Below are 12,292 nucleotides of genomic sequence, written 5' to 3'. Positions count from 1 at the left end.
CCCCATAGAGAAAATTAGTTTTGGAGCAATAAACATTTTTATGATATAGGCATCAACAAACTCACAAGGTATAACAAAGTTGTAAATACATCAATTCAAATAGACACTGGACAGCATGCACATATATTATGCTATCACAATGTTTTTTTATAACAAAGGCTCTTATTAACAATCTCCACAACTTTATTAAATCCATGGCCATGCTTTAGATTCGTATTAACAATCTCCACAACTTTATTAAGTCCATGGCCCATGCTTTTGAGCCTTCGTTACACTCACAGAGGGATGTAGATCCCATGGTAACAAACACTACAAAAAAGCTAAATCAGAAGCCAACGAAAGGCTCTTTGTTCATTTACAGACTTCAAATTCAAAATGTAACCCTTAATATTCCATGAGTTTACCAAAAGTTACTACAACTTTTGAATTTGCATTAATATCTCAAAGTTTCAAGTCTGTTCTTAAAACGAGGGTATAAAAAAACGCATGCCAAAATTCATACAAGTGTCATTTTAAGAAAGTTTGAGGCCCCATGTTTGTAAATTTTCACATTGCTAACAAAACCTATTTCTCAATTTTAAAATTTATCTCCATCTGCCCCTATCAAATCTATCAAGTCAGCAACCTATTCATTTTTCATTGAAATTGACCAAAATTGTCTTCACTCAAATGCACATCTTTGGCCAAATTGAGTGATTCCACCGGAAAATGTGTATCTTATTATTCCTGGCCAATCTACATTTCCAAAATTTCAGTTTGTGCCTTAAAAAGTTGTTGTGCAGAAATACTCAACTTTGCTCTCTTTTTACAAAATGTCTAAAAACTCTGTAAGCCTTACAAAAGCATGTAAAGTTTTCTCGCAAAGCCACTCTTTAACACTAATTACATTTCTGAGAATTACACGTGATCATCATTAAAATGCACACAGAAACCAAGTCAAGGATCCAAATCAAAATTTAAAATATGATTTGAGTTTTTCATTCAATTATGTACAAGAAATTATCAAGTTGTGTCATGACTGCATCTCTTATGATTAAAACGAAATTCTTTTTATTTTTGTAATTTAAAAAAATGCATGTCAAAATGTTGAAAATGCATACCTTGAACAAAGTATTCATAACTAAATCCTAAAATTTGAAAAAAATCTTCGATATTTTCCATACTTATCTATGAATATAAATTATCTTCATCATTTCAACCATATTATCTTTCTCAAATCAGAACTCAATCTGAAATATGGTTTTTCTAAAAAGAGCTGATAAGTGGATTTGGAAAAATCAAATAAAGATTTATGAGAGATTATTTCAGCAGCTCCCTGCAGACTTAGGTCGACAGAAATACTAACAATGAAATCAAGAAGAATTTATAGAATTTATCAACTCAGTAACAGATTAATAAACGCTCTATATACTGAGATATATATTTTTTACTGAAACCAAGAATTCCAAGGAAAACTAAGTGGTTCTTGCTTATTCCACTTCCTAACTGCAGAGGAGAATCTAACAATTACTAGCTCACAGCTACGTTGAACTTGGTAAGTGATATGTTTTTCTAAATTACAGAGACTTTCCTTTGGTTTTTCCCACATAATTTACTACCATTAATTAATTTGTATTCTCATAGGCATCATCCACAGAAAAAACTGGTCTTTACTTTGTATGTTAATAGGTCAGATGCACAGGTAACAGATAGAAAGGTGCAGAATAATGGACATATAAGACAAAGCTTTCTTCCCATGGGCCATGTCAAATTGAACAAGGGGCAAAACTTCAAATTTCACCCAATTCATGAAAGTCCATGAAATTAATTTCATTACTTATTATCATTTTTAAAATTAAAAAAATTATAGAAATGAAAAATAAATATGTTAAATGTTGTTTATTATGAATGGAAATGATCACAAAGATGTTCAACTCCTCAAATCTAAACTATTTGCATAACCAAATTTGAGTGCAAAAATTGTAGAAGCCATGGTACAGACATGAATGAGAGCACAATTGGAAAATTTAGCACAGACCATGGCAGAGCAGGTTAACTTTATTGAAGGAACTGGTCCACAACAAAAGTTTATAAGCTAATTCTTTACATCTCAACATCTGCTACAGCTAATAATGTAACAAGCAATGGATACATCCAAAGTGCCTGACAAACATCTATAGAGATTTAGGATGATTCAACCATTTATTTAAGCTTAAAAGCCCCAATATCATATTTATGCTGCAAAATTTATACATCTACTAAAAATTCAGAAACTATGCCGGATAAGAGAAAGCGAAGGTTTCAGCAGAGTAAACGCCTGGATGTGTTGAAGATCAGGACAGGGAAGACAAGCACATTAACCGAGATAGCCAGCCTGTAAGCGGAAAAATAGTCCTTAAAACTCAATGAACACGAACATGGAGGCCTTCCACCTTCTACATCTTCATCGCCCGTATTCATCAAATCGCCAGAAACGTTTTGTAAGAGGAGCAGCCGGCGTTGTATGAAGTCCAGGTGGGTCTCTGTTATGAATGCAAAGACGAGAGCAACAATGGCGGATAGGCAGGCAACAGCAGAGAGATAGACGTGAGAAGGAACCCAGGCGATGCCATCACAACTGTTGGGCTGAGAGGGAGAGTGAGAATGAGTGCTCAACAGAGACCCCAAGACTGCAAGCTGGAATACAACATAAACACCCACTAGCACAGACGTATCTCCTGAGCTCTTCGATTTCATCCGGATGATCCGATTAATTGACGGGCCAGACACTGAATTCTTCATTTGCTCCAAAATCGGTTCACAAATTGAATACCACTCAAACATATGAATGAATTCGAGTGCTGAGGGGTTGTTTTAAGGGAAGGCAGCATGGGAAAGTGGCCGGATATTTCCATGAGATGTTGCAGTGGTTTCCATAGACTTGTAAGGCAAAGGGAAGTATCGCCCCAATTTCTTCTGTGGAGTTGTCCCTTTTTGTCTCCTCTTACATTATTATTGCCCGGCATCCACGCGGTATCTTCCATCTTTTTACAAAGCAATAAGCACCCTACACGCAAGTTCGCACCATTGGCCTTTCAGCGGATCAGTTTTCCCCACTTTGAATGGTTGGTTTGACCAACAGAAGTATCACATCAACTCGCTATCCCGCATAATGACCTGCCTGTTTCACAATGGCTGTTTCACAAACATTATTGACCAAACTAAAGGGAAAGAGCTAACTAGCTATATATTGGGTATTTAATGCTTTCAGAGCAGCATGCGACTTAAAACGATAACACTGGAGCGGGCAAATTCGGCATTAAATAATATTTGCCCGCTCCCGTGTTATCGGGCTAAGTTGCGTGCTGCTTGAGAGCATTAAATACCCAATATATGGCTGGTTAGCTCCAGCCAAACTAAAGCGCATCATGGGCTTGCACGGATTCACCAATTCACCATGGTCACTGTACATTCATTGGGTATTGGGTATACACGGACTAATTACTAAGTCCGTAGTCTAACTATATTGTTTTTTTCTTTAAAAATTATGGAATTCATCAATTCACCTTGGTCACGGTACATTTATTGGGTAGTGGGTATACACGGAATAATTACTAAGATGATTATATTGTTTTTTTTTTTTTTTAATTATGGAAATTCTAGTAAGATTTTGATAAAATTTATTAGGATTTTTGTAAATCCAAATTATAGCTATTAAATTTCAAGGTTTTGGGTGTCTTACAAGTTTTTGATGGCGTTGAATCTTTTTGCACCATCAAAAATATGATTCAAAAACTGGTACTACAAGATTTCTTGACTTTTTTTCTGTGTGGATTTCGGTCACTTTTGGTTGTTCGAGCAATTCCTCTGCCTTGGTAGACACTTCCATAACTAAGCATGTTGTTTAGTGTATTCAAAGGAGGTCATGTTTTTGCCCCGAAAAATAATAAAATTTTTGACATGATTTTGAGAAATTTGGTGGGTTTTTTTTTAAATCCAAGTTATCATTGTCAAGCTTCGGGATTTCAGGTGCTTCAGGGATCCTTGATGGTGCTGAATTCATTTCCACCATTAAAAAATGATTTTAACACTCCTATAGCTAGGTTTCTTTAAGAATTTTTCATTGGATTTCAGGAAAGAAATTTTTTGTGGATGAAATTGTGACCTCACAACCTCATTACTAAGGTGTGTGTCTTTGGATCTAATGGATCTATTTGAGGATTCATTTCATATAGAATATAAATAATTATGGCTTAGGAAATTTTTTATAAAGTTTAATATTGTCAAAATTTTCAAAAAAAAGTCTAATGGGAAGGATGTGGTAGTAAATTTTATATTTATAGAAATCACTAGATTGTATCTCAACTATCTTACCTAAAGTATTGGCACATAACCATTCAAAAATCGTTGGAGGTCTAACCAAAGGCTTCAATTTGACCATAATGGTTAGATTTTACACAAAAGTCATCAGAGACGAAACTTGTGGAGGAAAGAGTAGAGGATTGGAGACGGGCACTCATGGTGAGGGTGTGAGGGAGATAGAGGAGAAAACATTTGTTGGTGCAAGATGGACATAAAAGAGAGTGAGCATCCATGAGCGTGGGCATATGTAGCTCTCATGTGGATAGAAATAGAACAAATGAGTGTTCTTAGACACATTGACCTGTGTGGTTGTGATTCCCCAGCTTAGTGAGAGAATTCAACAATGAGGTCTTTAACCTGAGATAGAGGGCCAATAAATACTAAGTAATTTTTCTGATATATGCACTAATAACAAGGGAGTATCGAGGAACTGCTAGATTAGCAAAGGTCTCCCATTTTGTCGTGCAAGCCCATAGTGGCACACTGTGATTAAGAACAGGCCTTGCCTCAATATGTTGAAAGACCTTCTGATGATTTATGTGTGGATGAAGGAGAATGGCCTTCATCCTTACACCACTTGTAGCATGAGAAAGAATTTCCCTTTGGGTATTCGCTATGTAGAACAATTGAGAAACCACTCATAATAGTTGGGAGACTTTGGCCTTAGTGAGAATTCCAATGAATTGATGAGTTTGACGTGATGAAGAGAATGGCCTTCATGACTCTACCTTGTAATGATGATTAAGAAATTCCCTTATGGATTTTTGGTCTGGCTTGGGGCTAGCTAGCTGCAAAGGATAAAACAAACAACAAAGCCTATGTGTGGTGGAACATGGCTCACCCTTCATTAGTTGCAAACAATGTTTGATCCTAATACGATAAGTGCCCTTATGGACTTTGAATCTATAATGCAAATCATATTCAATGAAATAGAAATAATGTTGTTAAACTGTGTATATTTATGGACTTTCCTGTTGAAAAGAAATTCTAGTACATGATTACTCATGGTCTGATGTGGTATATTAGTTGTGATGACTATGCGATATTCTTATTCTTGCTTGTGGATCTTAATGTGCTCTTATGATGTGTTATTCATAATCAAAGCATGGGTTTGATATATTTTTAAATGCAGTTAGTGTTAATGTTTATGGTTCTACAAACCTTTATTCAAGTAAGATATTATCACTGAGAAGATAGTGGATGCCATCCCCTTAGCCTCTCAGACAACCATTATGGTTGGTTGATTGAGTAACACTCTTAGTGACTCTCAACCTAGGGAGCTTAGTCTACTTTACACAAACTAAAGAAATTTTGAGTCTATGGTTTATGATTAGAAGGACTTGTTGATATGTGGACCCAAATGTAAAAGTCAAAACCTTGATTAAAAAGGGAGGAATTAGGCTCTGAGATGGTTGGATCCTTGGCTTGATGTGGGCTTAGGTGGCCTTTACTAGCCCAGTTAAGGGATTGAATGAGTATGTTGTATCCATGCTTTAATGTTAATTAGTCGTAAGTGTTCCTTGTTTTGTATCAAAAGGTTTGAAGGCCTCACATGAGGGTAATTGTGAACAATGGCCTCTTTGAATCTTTGAAGAAAGGTCTCAAAATCACTATGGAATGAATGAATTTTGACACCTTTTTGAGTTGGTGACAACCACTATTTCATTAGAAGTATTCTAGGCAATTTAATGGGTTATCTAAGTCCCTTTTAGTCTTGAGGATTGGCCGATAAATTTTTTGTATAAGCCTATTTGGTGTTTAGGGACCTTTAGCCCAATCCTTGGTCACATGGGTTGAAAGGAGCTATGACCAAGGGATTAGCTATTAGAAAATCAGAAAGGTAGAAAGGTTTTCTTATGATGATAATTACTTGTGATATTCTTATGCTCTTATTAACTTTCTTATGTTCTTCTTTTACCTTTGTTTCAACAAGAAATTATCAAAAGCAAAACATGAAGATCAGGAACATTAGATGTAGGTGGACAACCAGGGCTAAAACCCCTATATAGGGGAAAACCCAGTTAATGAGCTCTTCCTTCAATAGATTGAAAATCAAGATGAGATAGACCAAGACTCTAGACCCACAGACCTTCCTCCTCCACCAAGTCAGCCCCCAAATGTCAGGCCTTCAAAGTGCAGCTTCAATCCAAAACTTTGATCCAACAACAAAATTTTCTCCCCAACAACTACAGAATTTGGGCCTCCCCAGTAACTGCAAAATTTCGGTCTTCCAGCAAAACTCTAGAACTTCGCACATGTAAGATGAGAGAGAGAGAGAAATCGAATTCTTGACCTTGAAAGAGACCTTCTTCTTTGCCCTTAGAATTGTTCTCCTCTTCCTTGGAATTTCACACTTTTCTAGCTACAATCTTCTGCAAATCGAACTTGCTTGACTTTCTCTCCAAATGAGGTTGAGTTTCTCCAATATATAGGCTTCTTTTGAGGTCGAATTACCCTGTTTTAGGCCGCTTTGTCCTTCCTTGAGGTCAACTTGGTGGAGGCGGCCTAGAAGACCTAAAATACAATAAAATAAATTTCTTCTTTGACAAATAAATCCCAAGAAAGGTTCTTTATATTATGACATGGACAAGGACACTTGACACAAACCCTAGAAGCATAAAATGGAGGCTTTGACCTAAAAACAATCGACCCAAGCATGAAACCCATGCTTTAATAAGTCAATTTTAAAAAAAATAAAATTTCATTTTCTCTCTTTTGATAAATACATTACATTATACAATTATGAAGACTGAATCTAGTTACATTCTTCAACATTAACAAAAGGGGACTTTGGCATGAAGTTTGTTCATTGAAATTGCCTAAAACAAGAAGGATGCAATGAATAATTTTTTATGGCCTAATTAACAAAGATATCAACTAACGAGGAGGTGGATCTTTATTAGTTGATGACGCATCAACCAGACTGACCAAAATCAATAAGGATGTAGTGGAGAATTTTTGGTGGCCCGATGACCCAATTAGAAAAGATGTCAGCAAACGGGGGTGCAAATCTCTGCTAGTTGACAATTTTTCAACCAAATTGGTTTAAGTGAAGGAAAGTGTGGTGAAGAGTCTTTTGTGGATAGTGGCTCGATGGTTTGTTAATTGACCTAAGGAGACAAGAATCAAATTCTGATAAGAGCCATAGATGGGTGCTAGTGGGATCTAAGAACTGAAAGACACTAAGGATTTGGTGTTTGTCGATATCTAGACATATAAACATCTAAATTTTCTTACAAATATACCTTAATTAAAAACCTAGATTTAAATCTCAGTGTGATAGGCCACCTAGCTACTACATGTAGTCCATATGAGCATTGTCAATCCATATGGGTAAGTGGGCACTGATGAGGTATGATGATGCATCATGATGATGTGGCACTAGGCTAGATTTGGATGATGTGGCATGGTGACATGGCGAAATTGGTACGTTAGAGTTGATATGGTGACTCATCTGTCATGTGGCATCGTGAGGGAACTGGAGTATGAAAATATGGAAATACAAATATTTGTTAAAATGGGTGTTTTTGGTTTTCTAGATCCAAATGGATTCAAATCTCCTCATTTGATAGAGATGTATCCATCAGTTGATGTTCGTCATCTAGATTATCGAAAGGTGCAAGGATTTTTTTGAGGTTTCTTGAAGGTGTATTAGCCAAGTGGCATATTGGTTTAATAGCCAGATTCACAAGCATGTTAGTTGATGGGTATCGAAAATTTGTCAAACAATAGGAATGGATATCTAGGATCTATAGAGATCAAGAAGACTAGAAATCCATAAAAATATTACAATAGGGCTTTATGGGAATCTCATATCTAGATGCAAGGGGGCATTGGCATGTCTAGGAAGGACTTGGCCCTACTTCCAGATCCATATGGATTTGAATCTCCATCATTTGATGGATATGTTTCCATTGGTTGAGCTTCATCAACCATATCAGGAAAGGTGCAAGGATCATTATCAATGTTTCCTGGTGGCATATTAGCCCAGTGTTGTATTGGCCCAATGGCCATATTAACATGCATGTGAGTTTATGGGTATTGGGAATTTTTCGAGTGATGGGAATGGTTATTTGAGATCTGTAGATATCAGTAAGACCATAAATCTGAAATATATATATATGATAATAGGGATTTATAGGAATCCCAAATTTGGATGCAAGTGGACAATGACATGTCCAACAAAGACATGGCCCTATGCAATGGTGACACATGGGTAGAGCATTGCCATGTGTCTACCACATAATGTTGATCTGATGTCTGAAAGAATAAATTCTTCAAAAGGCTAAACTTTGAGTCCAGAATTTGGATATGAATGAAATTTATATCATTGGAAAGCTCTTGATGAGTAGAAGATGATGTTGGTCTCATAAATGAATTTCAAAGTGGTTGAAGGAATATGATTTTTAATAACCCCACTTCCTTAAGATGACTTAGGGGTTTGGGTACATTACAGAGTTGTATCAAAGATATGGTTCAAACACTAGGCCTAGAGAGTTATAGATACACCATAGAGATGAATTTGGAGAAAGGCAAATAGTTTACTAGATATGTTTGGTAGCAATAATGATTGTCTATATTTGACCTTGGTCAAAGGATCATGTTGCTTGGATTGGAGTAGCTATGCAAATGCAAGAGTGCTCTCTAGGAAAGTAGAGTCATGCTTGGAAAAGTTGTGCCTTGAGGAAGAATGGACTCTTGCAAAGGATGTTGATCTAGGAACCGACAAGGTATAAGTAAAGATGAAAGATGTAGTGGACGAAATTACAATATATATGTGTATGTTGGACACCTAGTTTGGATGGCAAGTCATCTTTCCTTGAAGTGAGTGGATGAGGAACCTCATTCCTAGAAGAGAGTGTGCTTGTTTGTGTTGATTGACTTGCATACGAAGAAAATCATATCTAATATCTAATATAATGCACTGGGAAAACCCCTCAATACTTAAATTCAAAAGAGTGAAGGGAACTCTACTTGAATAGTTCATGACACAATACTTGCTAAAGTTTTGCAAATGGGGTAGCAAGTTAAGTGGTCTTGATTGTGGGGAAAACTCCACATTTAAGTGTGCTTGAGCCAAAGACGATTTGGGATGGGTGACCTCCTAGGAAGTTTTGGTTATCGGGTGCAAGCCCCGGAAGTGATGATTGACACGATGTGATTCATTTCACTAGTTTCAATCCCACTCTTCACCCTAATTCATTTCACTAGTTTCAATCCCACTTCATTTCACTAGTTTCAATCCCACTTCTTCACCCCTACTTCATTTTACTAGTTTCAATCTCACTTCTTCAATCCCATTTCATTTCACTAGTTTCAATATCACTTCATTTCACTAGTTTCAATCTCACTCCTTCACCCCTACTTCATTTCACTAGTTTCAATCCCACTCCTTCACCTCTCTGAGCACCCAAAAAATGATATCTAATATAATGCATTGTGAAAACAATAATTTATATTAGAAAGTATGATTTAAAAAAATGTAATAGAAATTTTACATTTATAAAAACTTACTGTTAAAAAACATAGTTTGTTAATATAATGCATTGTGAAAACAATAATTTATATTAGAAAGTATGATTAAAAAAAATGTAATAGAAATTTTACATTTATAAAAAGCTTACAATTACAAAACATAGTTTGTTTCTAGTTTAAAAAAAATGATATCTAATATAATGCATTGTCAAAACAATAATTTATATTAGAAAGTATGATTAAAAAAAATGTAATAGAAATTTTACATTTATAAAATCTTACAAGAAACATAGTTCGTTTCTCGTTTAAAAAAATTAATTATCATTGAAAAAAACATAGTTGGTTTCTCATTTAAAAAAATAATCTATTTATTAAATCACTAATTTAATTGGATTGGATAATAGCTATTAGCAAATTGGAAGACAGATTAATTTAGGTGATTTAAAATAAAGATTAATTTATATACTTACTGTTAATAAATTTGGAATTTCTTGATATATAGAGATCAATTGAAGCTTATATGCATTATTTACATATTTTTTCAGTTTGTCGTATTAATAAATTGGATGCAATTTTTCTTTCATTATTTCTCGATCAATTTAAATAGACAAAATAAAATAATAATATTCAAAATAAGTAAATTCCTATTAAAAAATTCATTTTAATTTTTTTAAATTTTGAAAAAATATTATATTGACTTTTAAAAAATGTGTAGTCTCAAATTTTACTTGTATTAAATTTTATATAATCAAATTTTTACCTTATCGATTCGAATTTGTATTTAGTAACTATGGTCAATATATGGGGGAGCAATGACAGACTTTTGCCATAGAGACTTAGGATAATTCAACCATTTATTTAAGCTCAAAAACCCCAATATCATATTTATGCTGCAGAATTCATACATCTATTAAAAATTCCGGCAAATATGCCCGAGAAGAGAAAGCGAGGGTTTCAGCAGAGTAAACGCCTGGATGCGTTGAAGATCAGGACAGGGAAGACAAGCACATTAACCGAGATAGCGAGCCTGTAAGCGGAAAAATAGTCCTTATAACTCAATGAACATGAACATGGAGGCCCTCCACCTTCTACATCTTCATCGCCCGTATTCATCAAATCGCTAGAAACGTTTTGTAAGAGGAGCAGCCGGCGTTGTATGAAGTCCAGGTGGGTTTCTGTTATGAATGCAAAGGCGAGAGCAACAATGGCGGATAGGCAGGCAACAGCAGAGACATAGACGTGAGGAGGAAGCCAGGAGATGCCATGTCCACAACTGTTCGGCTGAGAGGGAGAGTGAGAATGAGTGCTCAACAGAGACCCCAAGACTGCAAGCTGGAATACAACATAAACACCCACTAGCACAGACGTATCAGCTGAGCTCTTCGATTTCATCCGGATGATCTTACTAAATGACGGGCCAGACGATGGATTCTTCATTTTCCGCAAAATCGGTTACGCAAATTGAATGCCAATCAAACATATGAATGAATTGGGATACTGGGGGGTTATTTAAGGGAAGGCAGCATAGGAAAGTGGCCGGATATTTCCACGAGATGTTGCAGTGGTTTCCTTGTACTGCCGAGGCAGAAGGAAGGAAGTAACGCCCCATTTTCCTTAGTCGAGTTATCCCTTTACATTAATATTGTCCGGCATCCATTTGGTTTCTTCCATGGTTTTACCAAGAAATAAGCACTATACACGCAAGTTCCCAGTGCCTTGGCCTATCAGCGGGATCAATTTTCCCCGTTTTGAATGGTTGGTTTCACCAGCAGAAGTATCACATCAACTCAATGTTCCACATAACGAGCTGCATAATGGTTTCCACGGATTCACCACGTCATCAGAGTCACGGTACATTCATGGGTTAACCGGCAATAAATAATCAGTTTGCCACAAAGTATTTAATGTTTTATACATACCTGACTCAGCCAATTTCACATTCCTGATAAAACATTTAATGCCTCTATAGCCCTTTGACATACATAGCCGATTTGACATCCCAAAGTGTTTGCACATGCCAATTTAACGAGGGGAAATCGAAGGGTGGTGGGGGGTTTTGCGCATGCCAATTTAACGAGGGGAAATCGAGGGGTGAGGGAGGGCGAATGCTATTTCCAACCCTATAGCGTTATAAATGTGCGCTGACAAGGGAGGGATTATAAATGCATGCTGACAAGCGAGGGAAATAGTGCTTTCCCTCTCTTTCCACGCTCCATTCATTTGTTCACGTGCTGTGGAGAGAGGGGGCGAGCGCTATTTCCTTTGCTTGTAAGCATGCATTTATAATGCTATGGGGTTGAAAATAGGAATCGCCAGGAGAGGGAGGGGAGGGGGGTGTGGGGGTGGTTTGCGCATGCCAATTTAACGAGGGGAAATCGAGGCGGGCGGGAGAGTAGGGGTTCCCGCCCGTCGCCATGCTGGCATTTACTTTCGCTGCCATGCTAGTTCGTTCAAACATTCGGGCATACCATCTGCGGGCGTTCAACATTCTGTTTTC

The 12,292-nt window shown here is 36.5% G+C and overlaps 2 protein-coding genes across 2 annotated transcripts; both read right to left on the bottom strand.

Moving 5' to 3' along the window:
• Positions 1-1,988: 1,988 nt before the first annotated feature.
• LOC149256601 (uncharacterized) lies at positions 1,989-2,996 on the bottom strand. Its single transcript, XM_089457460.1, has one exon. It carries the CDS (start codon positions 2,800-2,802, stop codon positions 2,281-2,283), a length of 522 nt encoding a protein of 173 aa, XP_089313586.1. The 5' UTR covers positions 2,803-2,996; the 3' UTR covers positions 1,989-2,280.
• Positions 2,997-10,648: 7,652 nt separating this feature from the next.
• On the bottom strand, positions 10,649-11,333 carry LOC149256600 (uncharacterized). Its single transcript, XM_089457459.1, has one exon. It carries the CDS (start codon positions 11,230-11,232, stop codon positions 10,750-10,752), a length of 483 nt encoding a protein of 160 aa, XP_089313585.1. The 5' UTR covers positions 11,233-11,333; the 3' UTR covers positions 10,649-10,749.
• Between the last annotated feature and the right edge of the window lie 959 nt (positions 11,334-12,292).

The sequence above is a fragment of the Pinus tabuliformis genome, chromosome 7 (genome assembly GCF_031772625.1).
Source record: "Pinus tabuliformis cultivar Carrire ecotype Pingquan chromosome 7, CPIR1, whole genome shotgun sequence".
In the NCBI taxonomy this organism is placed as follows: domain Eukaryota; kingdom Viridiplantae; phylum Streptophyta; class Pinopsida; order Pinales; family Pinaceae; genus Pinus; species Pinus tabuliformis.
This window is presented reverse-complemented; position numbering and strand designations above follow the sequence as displayed.

Excerpts from the sequence above, each read along its gene's own strand:
- LOC149256601 (XM_089457460.1), bottom strand. The coding sequence starts at position 2,802 with ATGTTTGAGTGGTATTCAATTTGTGAACCGATTTTGGAGCAAATGAAG.
- LOC149256600 (XM_089457459.1), bottom strand. The coding sequence starts at position 11,232 with ATGAAGAATCCATCGTCTGGCCCGTCATTTAGTAAGATCATCCGGATG.